Genomic DNA, 21,078 nt, shown 5'->3' with positions numbered 1-21,078 from the left:
GTCGCGACCAGGCTCAATTCAACCGCACGTGCTCTCACTGAACTTCCCGCGATCATTATGAACATAAAGAGACGCGCGTGGCCGAGGATGCAAGACGGCTTGGTTCCCCCGACTTCGGACCGTACACGCCAAATAGAACGAAGCCCGCGTCGCCAATGCCCGAGAACTGACTGGGCTAATGATTTACCGCAGAGTTGAGTGCTACTGAGCGGGCCTACCGCGAAGCCTTCTTGACCGCGACCGTGACTAGTAGTAATCTGACGACGTAGGTGACGGTACATGCATTGATGATGGGGGACATACAACTACAGCTGATTATACAGTGTTTAGGGTGTGTGTGGAATAAGTTACGACGTGACGTCCCGGCGTCGCTGTGGCGAGAGCTTCTATGTCTAACTATCTATGTGCATAGGTTTGTCTGTGGCTACAAGAGCCAATTTTACGATGCGACGACTGTCGATGCTTGGATCCGATGATTCGGAGTCGATGCTAGAGACGGAGGATTGTATCCAGTGAGTCAATACACCACTCCATACAATGAAGATACTCACATGACATTGATAGACTTATGTCGCTCATATAGCATGGGCGTCGCCGACTCTTGCGACTGTCTACGGAGGTTGCGGATGACGTAGTATCCTCCGAGTGCGCCGCTCTAAGCGAACAGTGTGGTCAGGCTGATGTTTACTACCACAGTGCCGCATTCGTGCTTACTCTGTACGATTGATCGCGTGGTACTTCGACTGCGTTCAGCCACTCGACCGACAGACGAAACCCTGACGCCTCGACCATTCTCATAATGGTAGACTCCAGGTATGTCCGTGGTATTGGGGAACCGTTGAGCGTCAGCTCGACGTTCTGCGAAAACGTGTCGTTCAGAGCTTGAAGGCAATCTGCGGATGTCTTCGCCTCGAAAACGCGCTGAATGTGTTCTTGGGACCATGCATAGAACGTGGGGAGGATCGTCATGGCCGCGTTCTCTGGAGGAAGAGTGGGATTATTGGGTAGGTGTGGGATCAAAGACGAGTGCGGAGGGTGAGTTCATGAACCCTATGTTTAGACGGCTTTTATGCACCCTCCGCTGTTCAAACAGATCACCAAGGGACAGCACATCCGTGTGCGCCCATAACCAGAATATTTGACTGCTGGGTTCCCGTGAGATTTGATTTGGACATCATGCGCGGAGAGGAACGTGGCGGGGACATGACAGGGTTCGCGAATCTGCTCTAGCTTCTCACCCCTCATAAAAACGACATAGATTCGAGAACTCTATCCAGGTTCTTAATGATCCGCAATCGGGAACGCGTTCGACCAGTACGTCAGCGGAAGGAGTACAAGATGTGGTTGGGAGTGAGGTTGATCGTGACGGGCAGATGGTACGGCGCACTCAGGGGTCGGCAGTGGCGCGCACAATTGGGCGGGCATGATCCCTGTCGTTTCCTCGGCTCCTTTGAGGCGTAATGGGCGGTTGTGAGCGTTTTGCGATGAACTGACGTCGGCCGCATCGAGCGACATGGAAGGGATAACGGTGAACCCTGACGGAAGACAGCCACCAGAGTTTGCAAGGGCAAGCACTCAATGCGCATTCTCGAACGGGGACATTGATCGACTTGACACGCATCCACGAGGAATATGCGCCGACACTCCCACTCGGCGTTGTCGTGCTTCGTCGTATTGACCGCCTGGGATGCACCGTGGTGCGTACCGACTCGCCTGGGCCACTTACGGAGCGTGAGTGCAGCACTGACACCTGGCTCTCAACGCGTCAGTCCACTCACTGCTGGCCGCGGTCATCCGGCGTGATAGAATCTAATGATTACGGCCCTCGAACCATCGCGGTTCATCCGAGGGACCGCACGCCTCCCGCGTATACAGGACGTCGTCCCGGATATGGCCATGGTCGTGCGGGTGTCAGCGCAGTCATCGCTTCACACGCACGAAATATAGACTTTTCCAGCGCGGCCGGAGCCCTGACCGCGAGCAGCGAGATCCATAGCTGCTGGATCCACGAGCTGCACACCGGAAGAACCCACGGAGGCTGAACACAAGGCACGCTGGCCATTGCCGAGCTTCGTCCCACCCTGCCCTCGAATATACTGACTGCCACGGTGCGAGCCTATACCGCACTTAGCAGGACGCGCCCGGACACATGCGCGGCTTGCGAAGACAGCTCTTTAGACACCACTCTCACATCACCGTTCACACTACAGTACGAACAGTGCACCACAGATGGAACGGACGCACGAGAGCGGCCCCGCTGTGCGTACACATGCGCTTCCTCTCATCTGTCAGCACGAGGCACAGCGCGGACGTGTTTAGAGGATTACATGTCGAGCGACATTGACAAACGACACGCCCGTACGACTTGAGAACGCGACTGGCACGGACTGCGTGATCAGATGTATAGCCCGGCGTCATATCCGCGCATGTCAATCAAAGGCAATTACAGCACATTGTCTATAGATTACCTCAGTCTCGGGCAGCTCGACAGACTGATACACACCTCATGCCTGGTGCCACCGCTGATCATGCAGGCCGCGGCCAATGTCCTAAGCGGTTACATACAAACGTTTCCGTTGGGGAGCGAGTATACAGCGATATTGGTAGGTATCCGTTGCGAGGGGCGCATTATGGGGGCTACAGGGTACAGGCGCGGGGAGTCGGGTCGGAGTACAAAGTTTACTTCAGTGCCCTCTTCATTTGCTGCAAGATGAGAAGTCCAGGCGGGTCAGTGCCTCGCGCGACGGGGGATAACAAACGAGGGCTACTGACCTGTTCCATCGTGTCCAGGTTGTCCGTGTCTATCCGCTCGATCTTCTTCCCGGTCGCCCGCTCGATCTCCGCCATATGATCCCACGTCTGCTTGTTGTGAACGAAGTTTATTGACGTGCCGTTGCGTCCGAACCGACCCGTCCGACCTGCACACGCACGGGAGTTTCTCGTGAGCACACGGCACACCAACGCGACAAGACGACACATAGAAGATAGACGGGGCCACAAGCCAAACCCAAACGCGCGCGCATCGCCCGGGAAAAGGGCTGCTCATGCGTGGCCCACTCACCGTCCTGCGGTCCAGGTAGTACGTCCTTCTAGAAGCAGATTGGCTCGCCGCAGATTCAGGCCTTGCGGGGCTGCTCTAGGCGCGGAGTGATCCTCCACACATAGTAGAGCAGCATTCTCGATAATCATCCTCGGCGAAGCTCCAGTCGGGGCCGCAGCCACCCGACCTTTACCCACCATTCTCGCCAGAGAAACGGCGAGGGAAGGGCGTCATGTGTATGCGTGAGATCTGCCGCGTGGCCCATTCTAGCGTCCAGCCATGTCGGACATGACGCAGAGGCGGTCATTTATCTCGTTCGAGGGCACCCGGCGCAGCAATGTTCCATGCGGAAGGGTGGTGTGCGGGCCCAAGCTCGACAGCTGACTCTGTCCACCGCCCCTCCCGCTGACAAGGCGCGAGGCAGCGTCGAGGTGAAAACTCAACGAGGCAGCAATTACCGCGCGGGCCCGTCCTCCACGAACCACGAACGCCCAGAGGCGCGGCTGCCAAAGCGGGGAGGGCCCCCCAGGATCTGCGGCGGAAACAATCTCGAGCGATCGTCGCCGCCCCGCACGCCAGAACGGCGAGCGCTCTGTCTTTAGATCATAGACACGAGTGCCCGCTTCCCTGTCGGTCGAGTGACTGCGCCCGCGCATGGGACGGCTCGCGCGCCGGACCCAGGGCCGCGCGGGACTGAATTGACAGCCCCCGAGGGCGAGGGACCACGATCGGGTACGTAATGCGCACGAGAGCGGCGCCACGCACGCAAAACGCACGACCCAAGAATAGCGGAACAAGAAAAGACCCAGCACATCATCCGGCGGCACACGCGCGACACTCACCGATGCGGTGGATGTACGTCTCGATGTCGGGGCGGGAGTCGGCCTTGTTCCCCCAGTTGTCACGCTCGTTGAGGAGCGGGAGGTCGTAGTTGACGACCATGTTCACCTGCAGGATGTCGATCCCGCGCGCGATCACGTTCGTCGTGATGAGCACCTTCTCGCGGCCCTCGCGGAACGAGTCGATGATCGCGTCGCGCTCCGACGCGTCCTTTGCACCGTGCAGCGACGCGACCTTGTGTCCCTGCGCCGTCATCCGCTGTGCGATCTGGTCCGCTGTGTGTCGGTGCTGCGTGCGCGCATTCAGCTTCATACTTGCCACGGGCCACAACGCGTACGCACCTGACAGAAGATGATACTCTGCCCAACAGTGAGGAGCTCATAGCATTGCGTGAGCGCCGTGAACTTCTGCTCCTCGCTCTTGCAGTCGAGGTAGAACTGGTGAATGTTGTCCACCGTGAGCTCATTCTTCTTCAGCTCGATCTTGTTCGCATTCGGTGCGAACTTGGACGCGAAGCTTCGCACGTGGTCCGGGAACGTCGCCGAGAAGAGGATGATCTGCACACCGGTTCGCGGGAGCATGCTGCGCGCGCGCGAGAGCGAGTCAGCCAGCCAGTCCAGCGTCTGTGCGCGACGCGACGCACTTTTTGACACGCAGCGTCTGGTCGCCGAGCCCGTCCTGGTCGAGCATGTTGTCCGCCTCGTCGAGCACGAACACCTTCACCTCCGAGGTGTCGATGACCTTGCGGCGGATGAGGTCCGTCATCGTGCCGGGCGTGCCGACGACGATGTGCGCGGACACGCGCGACGCGCCCTTGGGCAGGTTGTCCTTGATTGCGTACTCCGTCTGCACCGGCGTGAACTTGCCCATCGCGACGACGACGGACATGATCTGCCGCGCGAGCTCGCGCGAGGGCGCGAGGCAGAGGGCCTGCGATGCGGGTGTCAGTCAGGGTCCGATATGTGGGTGAAGGTCGAGAGGGCCCTGAACCGTTGCCTAACAGAGAAAGGTGTGCCAAGCGCATCCGCGATGTTGACGACGGGTCTATACATGGACGCGCGCCGATACGTTGCGAGGAGCTCCAAGAAGCTTTTTGTGGGGGCCGCGGATGGCACGATGCGGCGGCGGAGGTTGAGGCGCTGGTACCCGAGGCCTTGCGGGCACCGTGCGCTCTGCGCACGCATGCCGGCATCCACGCCCTCGCATCCGGGCGCAGAGATATGATGCCCGAATGTCGTGATCCCCGACGGCCGTCGGGCAGAGCTACGGGCGATCTATGGTGCCCGTACGAGCGGAGACACAGGCGATCAAGGGCCCTGCAGCAGTACTTCTACTCCGTCGCCTCCGAGCATCGCAGCGCATCCCCGTGTGGTAACCGATAGCCCACACAGCGATGCACCTTGTAGAGAACCCGCATGTAACGTACGCCCGAGCGAGCATCGGAGAAAGATGAGACGATTCGCTCGAAGAGTAGTTGTTCAGATGCCTCTGAGCCCCTTCGTCGCAAGGCCACTTCCCAACTCTGCACATGTGCTCAAGCAAACTTCCCGCGTCACGTAATGGCGCCATTGCGTATTCCGCTGCCCAGCAGATGCATGCATGAATGGAAAGCCACGCGGGCATCCGAGTACAGCCGACGCCACACGATATAGAGCCTCTCGCGAGTGCACTGAGAAGCAAAAACTCACCTGGGTCTTGTGCTGCGTGAAGTCGATGCGGCTAAGCATGGTCAAGACGAACGCCGCCGTTTTGCCTGTACCCGACTGCGACTGGCCGATCATGTTGGTCGGTCTGGGCCACGCAATAAGTCAGCATCAGGGTATCGACGGGGGTAGGACGTAGCACACACGGATTTGATAAAAGGAGGGGCAGGGCGCGTTCTTGGATCTTGGATGGCTTGGAGAAGCCCATATCGTAAATCCCCTTGAGGAGGTCAGCGTGACTGGGGCGGGCGGTCAGACGGCGCGTCGACAAGGAATGGAGGAGCGATGAGACGCACAGGCCAAGCTGCTCAAATGTCTTTGCGCTGAAGAGCGGCGAGTTCGGGTCGGCTTGCTGGTCGGCTAATGTGACCTGGGGGGCGTCCGGTCATCACGAACAAGGTCGACAGGGAGGAAAGCGGTGGCACTGACCGAGACCTCGAAGGAGGACTTGATGAGATCTGTCGCTGCACCTGCGGAAGGGACGCGTGCGGGTGAACACCGAGGAGCGATCGAACCGCGCGGAGGCGAGGGAGGCAGGACGTACTGTCGAGATCCTCTGCGGCGGGCTCCTCCTTCTTCTCTGCCCCTGTGCGTGTGTCAGATTAAATGGGATGTAATTGCGGAGAACATACCTGCTGCTGCTGGAGCGTAGAATCCGTCCGCGTCCTTCTCCATGGTTGCAAGAAACAGAATCGATTTGGGCGGACGCGAAGAACAGACACACACAAGCGCCCGCCTGATCGCGATCTCGCTCGCGCGCCGCAATGATGACCGAGGCATGGCCGGGCCTCCTCCTCCTCCTCCTCGACGCTCTCGACGACCGTCTGCTCGCCGTCTGACTCGTCGTCGTCGTCGCCATCGCTGCCACCATCGTCGCCCGCTACTTGCCTCGGCGACCTCGCAGCCCGGCCGCAAGCCGTGCATGTCTGTGCCCACCATGGTAGCTCTCCTTCCCCGCACGCGCACTGAATCAGCCTCCCGCAGGCACGTCCATGGCCTCCTTCGCGTCCCTCATTGACCGCGTCCGCGGCGGCCACTCCCCCGTCGAGCTCGTCTACGCCTCCCACCCCGCCTGGCCCCACCCCCCGCGGCCCGCTCCCACGCACGGCACTCTCCGCGTCGCCGTCCTCGACTCGTCCTTCAACCCGCCCTCGCGCGCCCACCTCGCCCTCGCGAACGCGCCGCGCCCCGCGTTCTCCGATGAGGACCCATCCGACGGCGGCGACTACGACGCGAAGCTCCTGCTGCTCTCTGTGCGCAACGCGGACAAGCAACTCGCGCCCGGCGACGCGGCGCACACGCAGCGGCTCGCGATGATGATCCTCCTCGCGCGCGCCGTCCTCCGCGTGCCCTCCGCGGCCGTGCTACTCCCATCCAGCGACGGGGCCCCCGGAGGCCCTGCTGCGCCCGGTGTTCCCCACGACAACGTCGCAGTCGCGATCATAGACGAACCCACGTTCGTGGGCAAGTCCTCCGTCCTCCTCTCCTACTTACGGCATCGCCTATCCGCCCCTCCAGCCTCCCTCTCCGCCCCTCCTCACCCCGAATCCACGCCTATTTCCCAACCCCCCGTCGCCCCCGCTTCCCCAGACGTCCCACGCCCGCAGCTGACCTTCCTCGTCGGCACCGACACCCTCGAGCGGCTCTTCGCCCCGCGGTACTACCCCTCCCCCGTTGCGATGCAGACCGCCCTCCGCCGCTTCCTCTCCGCGCACCCCGCCGGCGACGACGCGCGCGTCGTCTGCGCCCGCCGCGCCCTCGCCTCCCCCGAGGCCGACCCGGAAGAGGACAAGCTCAAGGCGGCGATACGCGAGATCGCCGAGGAGGGCCGCGTGCTCCTGGTCGATATCCCGGAGGAGCTGAGGGCGGTGAGTAGTACAGCGATCAGGCGAGACGTGCGCAGCGGGGATGCGTGGAGGGCGATGGTCAGTCCGGCGGTGGCGGAGTACGTAGTCGAGCATGATTTGTACCGTGCTTAGCTATGCTGTTGCTACGAATGATCTACTGGTCTCTTGAATATATCTGCTGAAGGTGACTGCGGTCATGCAAGCGGCCAACGATGACTTCGATGATAGAACCACATGTCGAGGACTGGCACATCTCGACAGTCACAAGTTGACTCAGACGTAGCGGGATGAGAGAAAATAGTAAATGCATTAGTTCGTGAAACCATTCCAGGCGTGAGTACATTCAACATGCGCGACGTAAGTGTAGTAGGATACGAGTATGTGTGTAGATGTATGCGAGAGTGAGTACCATCAGAGAGCAGCAGCGAGTATGTATCATCTAGATCAAAACCAAGTACGACGAACGACCTCTATAGAGCAGAGCAACCAGGATCGACGAGCGACGAGCGAGCATTTTATGACGACGAAGCCTGCGCGAACGCAATCGCAACAGTCTGCAACGCAACCAATCAGCTATAGCTCACGCCAGCGAAAGGCGGACAACGGAAAACTCACCTCAGAGTGACTCAGCGACAAGTGCACCTTCGCGACGCCCTTCGCGTCCGCAGCCGCCTTCGCCTCGCCGTGGAGTGCAACTGTGGGCACGCCCGCCTCGTCCGGCAGGATCTCAATGTCCTTCATCGGCGCGGCGGCGCCGCGCGAGGCCACCCCGAGCGACTTGAACACCGCCTCCTTGCCGACCCACCGCGCCGCGAACGACGCCTCGGGCGCCGGCTGGCCACGGCAGTACGCGATCTCCGCGTCGGTGAAGTTGCGCTCGACGAACGTCGGGTTCCACGAGGGCACCGAGGAGATCAGCTCTGCGCGGATGTTAGCTCGTGAACATGAGAGTGTATTGGCAGTGCGCGTACCTTGGTCGACACCAACGCCAGCAGTAGCACTTGACTGCGCGAGCGTCTCTGTGACCGCCTTCACGTTCGCCTTGTCCACGGGCGGCTCCGTCACGAGCTTCGAGAACGCGTACGAGCCAGTCTTCGGGTTGTACGACGTGCGCGCAAGCGGGTTCAGCATCACGCTAGCCTCGATCTCCTTCGTGAACGGCGGGCCCTCCTTCACGCGCACGAGCGAGTTGGTGGTCATCATCTCGCTCATCGCCTTGTATGCGAGGCGCGCGCGCCGCTGGTTCTTCGCCTTGTAGATTGCGTAGGTTGACGGCTCGAGCGCGCCGAGGAGGTACCGTGGGTTGACGATGAGGCAAGTGCCGCCGACTTGACCGAAGCCGAAGGAGGACTGCGATTTCAAAATGAGGACCGAACAAGAATGAGGCGATGATTCAATGACTTACCATGATACCTGCGCGGATGCCATCGGTATGGATCGACTTCGACGGGAACATGAGGTAAGTGTAGTCCTTGAAGTGTGAATCGACGTTGCTACAAGGCATTGTTAGTCACGTGTAAACACAATAGATACGAGTCACTCACTCCGCGTTACGGTTGCCAGCGACGATACCACTGTGCACGCTCTGCAGGAGACCGGCGAGCTGCCACGAAGCGGAGCCACCCTTCGAGTGACCGCAGATGCTCTTCTGCGCCATGATGGGGACAGCATTGCCAGGCGTCCGGTGGATGGTCGAAAAGATGTCGTTCCACACGTGAGTCTCGTTGCTCTCCTGCAATGAGTTGGTGAGCACACATCACGACAAGGAAGTCATACTACTTACGTTCGCGCCAGTGCCGGTACCATGAATGGACAGGACACCGATATCGTCGGCGGTGAGACCCCAGACAGCGAGCGCACGGCGGAGAGGAGAGACCCGAGGGTCTGTTCCATGCAGCATACCGTACGTCGACAATGCATCCTTCTCTTGCCGGGAGGCCTCTTGCTCTATGTCTGCAACGCGAGAAGCGATGTGCTCCTCGTCGACTACTGCGCCTTGGCTCTTGCGGAACTCAACCTCGTCTTGGAGCAGCTGTCGTTCGTTCTCGAGCCATTGAGAGATCTGCCTGCGGCGGAAGGCGAGCTGGCGGGAGCGGTACGCGACATCGAGAATGGGAGCGGGGTGTTTCGACTGAATCTCACGGCCGATGGTTAGCGCACCGCGGCCTGGCGCAGGGACGGATCGTCCAGCCTTGTCACTACATCGCGAGTTAGGTTGCGTCAACACCATGAGGGGACACCACTTACGTTGACGTCGATGTGAAGCCGACAATGCCTCGGATGGGGCAGCCGAGCTCCAGAGCAGTCTTCGCGCTCATGAGGACATGCACACCAGTGCCTTGCGCCTCCATGAACTGAACACACCATCAGACACCATATCATCACGAGTCAGCATGAACTTACCCCTGCACGCGTAGTGGTCGCCGGCCTTGACATCTCCGTTGGCTCGCGGCCCATCGCAAATTCAGTCTCGGAATTGCTGGTTGCCTTCATGTTGGCGAACTCGTACGAGCCTTCCTCGCTGAAGTCATCGTAACCGCCTGCAAGCATGACCTTGGCCTTGCCAGTCAGCAGAGTATCGCAAGCGATCTCGACGGATTGCAACGCGGTTGCACTGAGAATCCGTCAGCATAATGCCAGTCTCAGAATTGAGCGAGTACTCACCAAGCACCGACGGGGATTTTGACCGGCCCGCAGGACGACAAGAGCAAGAGGTTGACCCAACCTGCGGTCGTATTGATGAAGCTGGTGAAGACCATCGTGAGCTACCAAATCAAACGGGGACGAAAACAACGACGTACGTCTCTTGCAAAATGTCGTTCTGAACCTCCTTCTCATCGCGACGATCCTTGAACATCTTGCCCAAGCTCTCCATACCACCCATGCCGCTGCCAATACTAGTACCGACTTCGGACGGGTGCATGTGCTCGTACAGCTCGTACGGATCGGTGATACCGGACATGTTAAGCGCATCAGCCGCAGCCACGAGCGTCCAAAGAGCAGTACGGTCGGTCTGAGCGATGATATCCGCCGGGATACCATAACGTCCTGCGTCCCATCCGGTAGGGATCTGGCCAGCGACCAAGCGGTTGAACTTGAAGGCCTTCGGTACGAAAAGGCGGGCGCCGCGCTTGAGCTTGACGAACCATTGCCCACCCTCAACCTCCCAGATGTCGCAGCTGTCACCGTGCTCGTACTTGAACTTGTCAGCCTCAACCTGGCTAGCCTCGAAGGGCTCGAGGTCGTGCGACAACTGGATCTCTTGGTTAAAGGATTTCTTCTTCGGGTCGTAGCCGCGGAACAGATCAGGTTCTACAATCAAATTAGCGGACGGGGACTGCGAGAAAATTGGAGAACTCACCGATGAGACGAATACCCGCGTGGCTGAGAATGTCGTTCTCGTAGCGGCTCCTCACTTCCTTGTCGTCTACGGGTTCACCGGACTTGGCATCTACCCATCCGACGTATAGAGAACCGTCCTTGAGGCGACCGTCAAAGTGCTTGATGTAACCCATCATCCAGGCCATCTCGATGCACCCTTCGATGGTGAACTCTCCGCGAGCCTCCATCTCCCAACGTGTCCGGGAACTACCCCAAGGTCCGACTTCGGCAAAGCCGGTCACGACGACGACCTGGTCAAGGTCCAGCATGCCGCGCAGCTGCGACACGTCGGAGAGGGACTCCAGGGATTCCAAATGAGGGAAGTCAAACTTGTGATTTGCGCGCGGCGTTACATTGACTGTCTGAAGGACTCGCTCAGCTTCCCCTCCGTTGGTGACCTTGAAGTCTGCAGCGTTGTCGCGAGCAATCGCCCGACGGAGCTCGCTCTTCTTGTTGAGACTCAATCTGATGCGCGTCGTGATCTCCGCAAGGTCTGGAAGTCGATCCATGCCACCGTTGAGGTCGGCCCAGATCGGCTCGACTTGGGTGATGCTGAAGAGGAGCGGATGCATCAGGCCGAGAATGTTGAACGCCATCTCCTTCGCGGAGAAAGTGCGGACGCCGTGGCTCTCTACCTCCTGTGCAACGATGTTCGTGCTGTCCATGAGGCCGGTACCACGAGTCCATCTATTGAGACAGTAAGTCACGCAGCCACTCAGGCGATCGACATACGTACCCGATAACGGCTCCCGCAAGGCAAAGGTATTCACCCCAGCTTTCGGAGTTCCAGCGGTTGAAAAGCGTCTCAAGGCCGATCTTCGACTCAGAGTATAGACCATCGTTACCGAAGAGACCGTGGTTCGGAGAGAGGGGAAGGATGACTTGCGTCGGGCGCGTCAGAATGTGACGGGACGCCTTCTTGACCTTGACCGACCCAAGCAACCGCAGTAGATTCACCAACATGATGCGATGCGCGAGCTCGGACTTGTCGTCGAGACCGTCGATCTCACGACCGTTCTCGGGAACAGCGGCGAACGGCATGATGTAGTCGAGATCGAGGCCGAGCGTGGAGTAAATGTAGTCGACGAGTGCCTCGACGTCTTGCTTCGATCCTTGGTTGAACGGCACGACCGTCAAAGCGGAGCCCTTGCTGCCAAAGCGTTGGAAGATGCCTTGGTAATACTCGACGGTGGAGCGGCTGTATCTCGACGTGGTGATGACGACGTGGGCACCGCCCGACAGAAGACCCTTGAGAACCTCGACGCCGATGGAGCCCTTGCCGACACCAGTGAGGAGAGCATTCTTATCCTTGAAGCTCGTGCCGGAGGTGGCAATTTCGTGCAAGATATCGAGATACACGCCCGTGAGGTTGCTGCTGTACTCCCATGTAGTGCCGACCTTGCGCTTCAAATGCAGAAGAGGAATCTTGTCAGCGGAGACGGATGCGATTCCAGATATCTGCGGACGAAGGAACTGCGAGGACGAGCGACGCGTCCTAGGAGCACCCGGACGCGGACGCGACTCCGAACGCTTGCGCAGAGAGCGAACGACTCCCTCGTACAATGCCTTGATACGGTTCTTCTGCTCTTCGCTAATTTCCGGCTGGGACTTGACGACATTCCACAGCTTTAGAACATCATCCTGAATCTTCTGGACGCTCGACGGTGCTGTGATAGTGTCGCCGCTAGCCATCTCCTCGACGTAAGCTTCCAACTTGCGAACGTTCTCCCGAACGACCTCGGAGTAGACGATGTCACCCTTCGCGGAGATATCGGTATGCGGGGCTGTGGGGAACGTGACTAGGAAGGGATAATGAGCAGACACATGGAACGTAGAAAGAAGTTACTCACCATCCTTATAGAGAGGAGGCTCGCTGACGACCTCCCGACAATTGTCAATTAGCTGCTGGCCGAACTGCTTGGCGAGCTTGTAGGTTTCACCGCGAGTCGCGTCGCACTTATCGATGTAATACTGCATGTACGTGACGAGTTCAGGGTCGGCGCGGTTCATGATCTGGATGCAGCGGGCTGTAATCTCGCGGTCGACAGTGGTGAGACGGCCGAAGATAATGTCGTAGAACATGAGCAACGCGTCTTGACGGACCCAATTCCAAGAGGAGTCGAAGTGCCTGGCCTTGAGCGCGTCGAACACGGGTTGAATACCGTCGAGGTAAGTGTCGCCGTGCTCGCGAGTGATAGAATCGAGGCGCGACTGGAGGGCTGCGACGTTCACCTTCTCGTTCTCGTACTTGTGTTCTCCAGCCCGCGAATCGCGCTTCAGGTACCGCATGTAGAGCTCTACCTGCTGAGCCGCAAACCACTCTTGCTCGGCCTGGAATTTCAGGAACTCTTCGCTGTTGATCGTCGGTCCTGCTGCTGCACCACCTGCGCCGCCTGCAACGGCGCCAGCCGAAAGACTGATGCCGGATCGCTGAGCATACACGGCCACGACAGAATCCAGCCACGCCTTTGCTTCAGCCTCAGATCCAAGTCGTTTCGGTGGCTCCATCGTTGTACCGAGCAGTAGCACGCCGTCGGCACGAGCAGATCCCAGACCCCAGCTCTTGGAGAGGTACGACTTGATGGCCGACATGTTGAAACCGCCGGGCATCTTGCCGCCAACCAGACGACCGATGAGACCAGACGTGTACTTGCCCAGGTTACCTGCGAAGCCGACACCGAGAGCAGAGCCGAGTTCCTCCAAGGGGAGTTCCTCTCCCTTCTCGGGCGCTGAAGAGAATTCGAGTTGGAGGTCACCAAGTATCTCATTCTGGAGCGTGGATTTGCCGCCGGAGAGGTCCTTGATGGACTTGGAAAGCGGGATCTCATCGACCCGCTTCTTCAGCTTCTGAGCAACGATGACGCCCAACACCTCGATGGCCTTGAGTGGCGCGTCCTCCACGCTTGCGGCAGCGGCTGCTGCAGGTGCAGGTGCAGCGGCGGCAACAGGCGCAGCGGCGGGAGAGGCCGCGGACGTAGGTGCAGCGTCTGCTGCTGGAGCCTCCGTGGCTTCCGGCTCATCCTCGAACTGGTAATACACCTCCTTGACGTTCTTAGCGTGGCAAAGGATCACCCTCATGTGGCTGACGGAATCGTCCTGGGCCTCGTACTTCGCCTTGAGCGTCCTAGTGGCCATACCCGTGAGAGTCGGCGACGGGCCGATCTCGATCAAGCGTTCGAAGTCATAGCGAATGAACAAGATATCCTGCGTCTCGATCCAGCGCACAGGCGACGCGAACTGGTAGGCGAGCAATTCGACGAGGATGATGTATGCGAGCTTCTGGCGCTGCGCAGCAGATCCCCACTCCTCAGAGTCCCACTTGCGGAGGACCTTGTCCAGGCGAGCGGAGAGCGTGCGGTCGTACACAAGTTGGACGTATTCCTTGGACACTTCGAAGGGCTGCGCGACAAGGTTGGGCACGTACTTGCCGACGAGAGTGTCCGGGTTCAGATGCGCGGGATTGATCTTCTTGGACAAGTCTAGTGAAAACGTTAGTGTGGTTCAATCGACGAAAGGTGAGCTACATACAGGTTCTGAAGGGCATGACACCGGCCCACAGATAGCGCGAGTGGAAAGGCACATCAATGCCAGGGAGCGGGATGGTAGCAAAGCCACGCTCGAGCTTGATGTAACCCTCGCTTTCCTGCTGCTGCTTGGCTTTCGCGTAGCAAGAGTCGATGATTTCGCCGAGCATCTCCTTCACCTGATCAATCGTGAACTTCTCCGTCAACTGCGACATGCTGTCAGTACACGCGAAAACAACATTGAAGTCGCCCTACCTTCTGAATGTCGATCTTCTCGATCTTGAGATAGTTAAGAACATTTGTCATGGTCTGCAGAGCAACAAGCTCTCCAGCACAGACGTATTGTTGGCCCTAGTACACAACGTCATTCAGAGAGTAGCGGCAATCTGTTCAACCGTACTTACCTCGACGTTGTAGTTCACGATCTCGAGGAGGCAGTTCGTCTTCTGCGCGATATCGTCGACGACCTCACGGAGCGCGGCATCTGTGAATGTCTTAGACACACGGCTCGGGTTGACTGCGCACATCGCGTAGTTCGACCGGTTCTGCGAGTCGCGCTCGACAGCACGCTGCATCGTAATGCCACGGTAGAACACAATGTCGACGAGAGAGGAGATGGCAAGGACGTCGGCGATGGACGCCAGCGCAGAGTACTCGCCCAGAGAGTGGCCAGCGAAGGGGGCACCGTTCTGGACCAGACCCCTCGAGCGCATGTCTTCGAACGCGGCACGTTCGGTAACAACGAGAGCGATTTGAGCGAACTGGGTGGCGAAAAGCAAACCCGTGGGGTGGCTGAACGTGTATCGCTGAGTGCGAACGTGGATGTCACCGAAGAGAGGAAGTGTCTTGACGTTGCCGTCCTTGTCCATCGTATCGTAGGTCATGTCCATGTAGCGCTGACGAATGGCCTGCCCCTTGATACCACCGAAGTGAATGGTCTTCTCCTTCGGGTTGTCCTTGACGATCTCGACGATGGAGAACCCGTACACAGCAGTGAGGTGAGCATCAGCAGCCTCCCAGACCGAGCGCGCCGCAGGTGAATTGTTGTACAGGTCCATACCCATGCCCGCCTCCTGGGAGCCTTGGCCAGTGAAGACGTACACGGTCTTCGGTTGAGCGACCTCGGCAGTCCCCTCGAGCACCTTCTCGCCTTGGGAGTTGGTGGTCTCCACGCGTACGACGATGTTCCCGTCACGCATGCCAATGTGCTTGACCTTGACACTGAGCTCCTCTTGCGGCAGAACCATACCGACGAAGGCCACATCGTAGCTGTGTGCTTTGGTCAGCAATGTGACCATGTTGATACAGAGAACAACTACTCACGCCTTAACGCGATCCGGCCTGCCTTGAGCGACGACAGTCTCGACGAAGCGCCTCGTAGCCGCGCTTGACCACATGCCATGGGTGATCGTGCCGGGGAGCGCGGCGAAGTCAGCGAAGTAGGGGTTGATGTGAATGGGGTTGAAGTCGCCCGAGATCTTGGAGTAAGGTTCGTTCGTTGCAGGCGAAGCGAACGTCGTAGTGCCCGACTGGCTCATAGTGTAGCCCTCGTTGGCCAATGGGCTCGGAGAACCCTGCTGGCTACCGTGGCGTTGGAGATATGCGAGAACGGGGTTGCCGCGGCTGTCATCCTGCAAGAAGTCGATCGAGCCGACTTTGACCAGGCGCTTGAGCTGGTCGCGGACGAAGATGTCGCCAGAGACGGAGACGGTCTTGAAGCACGTCTTGTTGCGGTAAGTGACCTCTGAACGGATACGGAAGATGAGACCAGTCCCGGCCTGGAGCGGCTTGGACTCGTCGTCCCACTCGAACCACTCCTTCGACTGTAGCACGCCGACGTCGGCCTCGGTGGCGACCTCGACGAGGTAATCCGGCTCCTCGGTGACCTCAAAGGTGTTCTCGTAGTCGGAGTACCGGCCGCGGTAAAGGAATGATGACACAACCTCAATCATCGGCACGCCCTCACGCTTAACCACGCCCTTGACCTTGACGATCTTACCGGCGTCACTGTTGGTGACGGAGACGATACGAGCCTCGGCCTTGCAAACGTCGCCGGCCTTGAGGGGCTCAGCGCCCTCGACGATGCGGAAGCCGTTCGAGAGGTGAACAAGCTTCAGCAAGTCGCCGTCGATTGCGGAAGGGAAGATCGCCTTCATGATAGCCTGGCGAAATGTCAGAACCCCACGAAAGTCGCACAGAATGACTCTGCCTTACCTGCCAACCCGTAACAATCGCGAAATCCATGGGAGCCTCGACGCGCTCGGTCCTGACAGTCTTGAATGCCTCACCCTCGTTGCCGACAACCGCGCAGAACGTCTCGACGTCGTTCGCCTCAATCGTGACCTCGGGGCCGGTGAAAGTCTCGCGGAGATTGATCTCCGGGAGCACCTCGTTGTCACCGAACCAGAGGCGCCAGTAGAAGTCCTTGATGCGCTTGTTGCGACCCTCAGCGATCTCGTGGATCGGGGCATAACCCATACTCGGCTTGTAGAGGAACTTGAAATACAGAGGAACGGAGGTGTCGCGGCGGTCCTCGAAGAGCGTGGCGTCGATGGCCTGCGTTGCCTGGTCGAACTTGACCTCGACGGCCTTAAAGTCGGATTTGTGCTGGCCGTACGAGCGGGCCCCGCCGTAAAGAGCGACGGACGCAGGAACGCCACCAACCAAGGTGAGAACGACTTTCTGGCCCCTACGAGGAGCGAAGAGACGGCGCATGGGGTTGTCGATGTACGACGTGCCCTGGACAATAGTCGTCGACGTGAGGAGGGCCCTGAGCCAGTGCTGACTGGGCCCAGCGAGAGTCTCGAGCCAGGTCGACACCTCAGGCAGGGTGTTTCCAACGGAGTATGTGATCTTGTCGGCCTCGACGGAGCGCTCGACACCGAGCGACGCAACGACGCTTTCCGAGAGGGGAGCAGGCTTGGTGCTCAGGTAGTCAGCAGTCGGGACGCGGCTGAGGTCGCCACCGTAGAGCCGCTCAGAGAGCTTCTCGACGAGCATTGCGGTGATGTTGTCAAGCATCTCCTTGATGGGTTCGTCCTTCTTCGTCGCATGCTTGACCGCGACTGGGCCCTGCAGGATGCAGACACGCTGGGGGTCCTGGTCGAAGACGGCGTTGATGTCTTCAGCAGCCCATAGGGAGTCCTACCCAGAACGTCAATTGCAATCCCTCACCACGAAACTATCAACGTACCTTCTTGAACCAGACCTCGAAGTTGGCGTCAAGGACGGGAATGAACGGAACCGGCTTCTGACCGGGACGCTGCGAGATCGCGAGGAAGAACGCCTTGTCCTCTGAGGCCAAGAGCTGCTCGGTGGCTGCAGGGTACGTCGAGAAGAAGAGCTTGACGAAGTCGTCGGGCTTGTCGAGGGAAGAGTACGACTGCAGGATCGACGCCTTCGATCCGCGGTCAATGCCCGCAAAGCGCTCTTCAACCCGGCGGAGCCAATCGCCCGTGAGGTTCCTGAGCGACAAGTCGACCCAGCGCTCCTCGTGCTCGACGTACATGAGGCGGATCATCCGGAGGACGACCTCCTCGTACGTCATGTCCGCAATATCCTCGACGGCGCTCCCGTCCTTCTTCCAACCGAACCACGGCTTCGCAAAGTCCTTGTTCAACTTCGCGATGATCTCAGCGCGGCGCTCATTGAGCCACGCCACACGCTTCTCCTTGGGCATCTTGAACACGGTGTCGTCGAACTCTTTCCAGAGCTTGACCGCGCGCGTGGCGACCTTGTGGATCGGCTCGCCGAGTTCGGACTTGACGGTGAGGATACCACCAGTCTCCTTCGCGTACGTACCCTCCCACTGCGCGTCATCGACACCTCTCGCGGCGACGATGAGGTCCTTGACGGACGAGCTCGTGTGCGCCTCCTTCGCGACCATGACGCGAGACGCGAAGAGGAAGCCGTCGAAGGGCATGGGCTGCATGCCGAACTTCTCGACAGACCAGTCACCAGTCAGGTACGGCCAGACATCGTCCGCACCACCGAAGCCCGAGCCAGCAACGAGAGAGATGTTGCTGTGCTGGCGGATGGAGTGGTACGTCGACAGGATCGGCTGGTGGAAGTCCTCGCACGAGTGGTGACCACCCGCGCGGCCGCCCGTCCACTGGAGTATGATGGGGAAATTGGGGTTCGCGGCGGCGATATTGACGACCTGACGGATGCCGTCGACGGAGCCGGGCTTGAACGAGACGTGGCGAATGCCCGCCGCATCGAGACCGCCGATGATCTCCGCGGCCTTCTCCGTGCTGGGTATACCAGCAGCGACACAGAAGCCCTCGACGGGCAACCCCTCGCGGCGCATCTCCTGCCAGAGGGGCAACTGGAAGCCGAACTGGCGCGGGTTGATATAGAGCGAGTTGAGAGTGAGGCCGACACCAGCGGCAATCTTGCTCTGAATCTCGGCGACCTTCGCGCGAAGCGCATTGGCGTTGTAGTGGCCCCCGCCCGCAAGCTCGACGTGGTAGCCGGCCGCGAGGACGGCACTGACGAAACCAGCCTTGACAGTCGTAGGGGTCATGCCGGCGACCATGATGGGCGGTTTGCCCAAAAGGCGAGAGAATGGGGTGTCGAGGTGGATCTTGCCGTCGCTACGGAGCAGTCAGAACTGAAAAAGATGGCGCATACAAGGTCAACTCACCTCGTCTTGACGAGACCGGGCATGAACTTCTTGCTCCACCATTCCTCGTTCTTCACCGTCTGCGCGTCGTACAACTCGACGATACCCTTCGCCTTGTCTCCCGCGACGATGACACGGACCCCACGACCATTGAGGTTACGCGCGGTCATGGGACCGACGCCGCTGAGACCACCCGGACCGAAGTCGATAGCGTGAGTAGCTGTCTCGGGGAAGTTCGTCGCCTTCGCCCAGTGGAGGGGCGACGTGAAGATCTGTTCGCCCAGGGAGCACGTCACGGACGTTGTAAGCTCGCGGAGATCAGAACCTAGCGACAATACTCAGCAAGTGGACACTCTGAGGGTGCGGTTCACGACTCACCGGTCTCGGTGTGATACACCGCCATACCCAGGTCTTCCTTCGTCCACATCTCCTCCCCTCCCAAGTCCTCCTCAAACATCTTCTCCGTCATCCCCCGGAGGTACTCGCTGTGGTACGGCACGCCGACCACCAAGAAGCGCACCGAGAAAACGGGCTTGCGCTGCGAGAACGGGATCTTGCTCTGGTCGAGCCCGCTGGGCGCACGAACCTTGCGGAGGTGCGTGACGAGGCCGTACAGCGCGCGCGCAGGACCGGTGACGACGAAGGCCTTCGGGGCGTTGTGGAGCGACACGCGGAGCTGCGAGTTCGCGGGGAGGTGCTTGTTCGTGCTCTGGACATGCTTCTCGAGGTCCTTCAGCGCGAGCCCCGCGACGAGCAACATGGGGCTCGGCGCGCCCTCGCCGCCTTCGATCGCGTCCTGGACGATGCTCGGCTCGAGCGCGAGCACGGGGAACGCCTGCTGTCCGCGGTAGCCGCAGTAGAACAGCCACTTCATTCCCTTCCGGCACTGCTCGAAGTACGATTCGAGGCTGGTTGACGCCGCAACGACCACGGCGGAAACGACACCCTGCGAGTGACCAGTCGCGCCCTGGAGCTTCTCGCGCATTTCGCCGGGGCTGATACGCGCGACGCGGCAGGTCACCAAGTACTGGGTGAGCTGCGTGAGGCCGATGAGAGGCAGAGACACGGGAACCGACGCGAGGTACGCGGTCGGCGGGCGCGGCTTAGCGCCAGTCAACCAGGACATGACGTCCAGACCGTGCGTGTAGTATGTTGACGACTCGAGACCCTCCATGAGGGGATCAAGGACCTTGGTCATTTCAGCGAGGAATGACGAAACGTGCGGCGTGTACGTGTCGTAGAGAGACTGAAGCTCATCGAAGTAGACCTCATTCGTCCCCTGTCCACCGAAAAGCGCGTAGATTGACGCGTCGGGCGTCGTGAACAACGCGGGTGCTGGTGCGTATGTGATGCCAGCGACGTTCCTTTCCTCTAGGGCTCCAAGAGCGTGAAAGTAGCTCGAAAGCACGGTCTTGCGCACGTCTACGTCGAGAGCCGCCGCGACGGTGTGCACGTCTTGCTGGGACAAGTATGTTGAGGTGAAGTGGTTGACTGCCTTGCAGAGAATCGCGGCGCGGTGGCAGTCGGCGTCTACGTTTTGCGCGACGGATCGCAGGAAGCGGGCGAAGAGCTCTATGGTCGCCTGCTGAACGTCCTCAATTTGCGTGGGGGTATGTAGTGTATCGTCGTGGGTGAATTCATCGCGGAGGACTTCGGCAGCAGTCCACTCATTGGTTTCCGTGGAGATAGGGATGGACACCTGAGACGGTGCAGACAGTCAGTCATACGCGTTCGTGGGCTCGCCGGCTGGAAGGACGTGACACGTCGCGGGCATACGATGGTATACCTTAGACGGCTCTTGCTACACTCCGACCCCTCTCCGGGTGACGACGCGCATGCCTCACGTAACCACGTCCTACACAACCGCGAGGAGATGATGAACACTCACTCTAATGGGGCCCGACTGGATGAGAATGGGGCGCGTCGTGCTGGTGCACGAAGCAGCGGTCGGGGACATGGCGGGCAGTGTCCTCAGGAGTCGAGAGACAGGGATAGGGTGAATGTCCGTCGCGCGGACTTTTGAAGAGGCACGAAAAACCCAACGTGTCCCTCGCCCCAAAGAATCTCTATGGGCGCTTCCTTCTCCGCATCTACGTCCAAATTAGGTAGGTGCAAGCGC

General features: G+C 59.5%; 4 protein-coding genes across 4 annotated transcripts; 1 reads left to right on the top strand and 3 right to left on the bottom strand.

The window, feature by feature from the left end:
• Positions 1-265: 265 nt before the first annotated feature.
• On the bottom strand, positions 266-1,382 carry C8Q71DRAFT_781216 (uncharacterized protein). Its single transcript, XM_047924872.1, has 3 exons — positions 715-1,382; positions 552-655; positions 266-489 (listed from the first exon to the last, which is right to left on the bottom strand). Exons 1-3 carry the CDS (start codon positions 967-969, stop codon positions 393-395), a joined length of 456 nt encoding a protein of 151 aa, XP_047774679.1. The 5' UTR covers positions 970-1,382; the 3' UTR covers positions 266-392.
• A 1,166-nt stretch (positions 1,383-2,548) lies between these two features.
• Positions 2,549-6,293, bottom strand: C8Q71DRAFT_291938 (DEAD-domain-containing protein). Its single transcript, XM_047917593.1, has 11 exons — positions 6,216-6,293; positions 6,128-6,169; positions 6,013-6,053; positions 5,880-5,953; positions 5,730-5,822; positions 5,569-5,671; positions 4,524-4,810; positions 4,222-4,462; positions 3,883-4,168; positions 2,773-2,918; positions 2,549-2,703 (listed from the first exon to the last, which is right to left on the bottom strand). The coding sequence occupies exons 1-11, from the start codon at positions 6,256-6,258 to the stop codon at positions 2,680-2,682; spliced, it is 1,380 nt and encodes a 459-aa protein (XP_047774678.1). The 5' UTR covers positions 6,259-6,293; the 3' UTR covers positions 2,549-2,679.
• A 93-nt stretch (positions 6,294-6,386) lies between these two features.
• Positions 6,387-7,618, top strand: C8Q71DRAFT_781203 (Nucleotidylyl transferase). The gene has a single exon (XM_047924871.1). It carries the CDS (start codon positions 6,576-6,578, stop codon positions 7,560-7,562), a length of 987 nt encoding a protein of 328 aa, XP_047774677.1. The 5' UTR covers positions 6,387-6,575; the 3' UTR covers positions 7,563-7,618.
• A 101-nt stretch (positions 7,619-7,719) lies between these two features.
• C8Q71DRAFT_910579 (fatty acid synthase) lies at positions 7,720-21,009 on the bottom strand. The gene is made up of 22 exons (XM_047929098.1): positions 20,848-21,009; positions 19,338-20,658; positions 18,981-19,284; positions 17,529-18,930; positions 16,550-17,479; positions 15,659-16,497; positions 14,740-15,604; positions 14,591-14,686; positions 14,340-14,541; positions 12,662-14,290; positions 11,548-12,610; positions 10,792-11,498; positions 10,232-10,742; positions 10,095-10,175; positions 9,834-10,044; positions 9,678-9,784; positions 9,214-9,628; positions 8,975-9,162; positions 8,836-8,923; positions 8,402-8,780; positions 8,046-8,350; positions 7,720-7,984 (listed from the first exon to the last, which is right to left on the bottom strand). Exons 1-22 carry the CDS (start codon positions 20,914-20,916, stop codon positions 7,946-7,948), a joined length of 11,751 nt encoding a protein of 3,916 aa, XP_047774676.1. The 5' UTR covers positions 20,917-21,009; the 3' UTR covers positions 7,720-7,945.
• Positions 21,010-21,078: the final 69 nt, after the last annotated feature.

This window comes from Rhodofomes roseus, assembly GCF_022264815.1.
Source record: "Rhodofomes roseus strain CIRM-BRFM 1785 chromosome Unknown C8Q71scaffold_25, whole genome shotgun sequence".
Classification (NCBI taxonomy): Eukaryota; Fungi; Basidiomycota; class Agaricomycetes; order Polyporales; family Fomitopsidaceae; genus Rhodofomes; species Rhodofomes roseus.
This window is presented reverse-complemented; position numbering and strand designations above follow the sequence as displayed.

Excerpts from the sequence above, each read along its gene's own strand:
- C8Q71DRAFT_781216 (XM_047924872.1), bottom strand. The coding sequence starts at position 969 with ATGACGATCCTCCCCACGTTCTATGCATGGTCCCAAGAACACATTCAG. Across the intron at positions 656-714 it reads CACGCGATCAATCGTACAGA|AGCGGCGCACTCGGAGGATA; the intron begins GTAAGCACGAAT and ends CTGTTCGCTTAG. Across the intron at positions 490-551 it reads CATAAGTCTATCAATGTCAT|CATCGACTCCGAATCATCGG; the intron begins GTGAGTATCTTC and ends CTCCGTCTCTAG.
- C8Q71DRAFT_291938 (XM_047917593.1), bottom strand. The coding sequence starts at position 6,258 with ATGGAGAAGGACGCGGACGGATTCTACGCTCCAGCAGCAGCAG. Across the intron at positions 6,170-6,215 it reads CTACGCTCCAGCAGCAGCAG|GGGCAGAGAAGAAGGAGGAG; the intron begins GTATGTTCTCCG and ends ACACACGCACAG. Across the intron at positions 2,919-3,882 it reads GACGTACATCCACCGCATCG|GTCGGACGGGTCGGTTCGGA; the intron begins GTGAGTGTCGCG and ends GTGCGTGTGCAG.
- C8Q71DRAFT_781203 (XM_047924871.1), top strand. The coding sequence starts at position 6,576 with ATGGCCTCCTTCGCGTCCCTCATTGACCGCGTCCGCGGCGGCCACTCC.
- C8Q71DRAFT_910579 (XM_047929098.1), bottom strand. The coding sequence starts at position 20,916 with ATGTCCCCGACCGCTGCTTCGTGCACCAGCACGACGCGCCCCATTCTC. Across the intron at positions 19,285-19,337 it reads GGTGTATCACACCGAGACCG|GTTCTGATCTCCGCGAGCTT; the intron begins GTGAGTCGTGAA and ends TATTGTCGCTAG. Across the intron at positions 14,542-14,590 it reads AGAAGATCGACATTCAGAAG|TTGACGGAGAAGTTCACGAT; the intron begins GTAGGGCGACTT and ends AGCATGTCGCAG.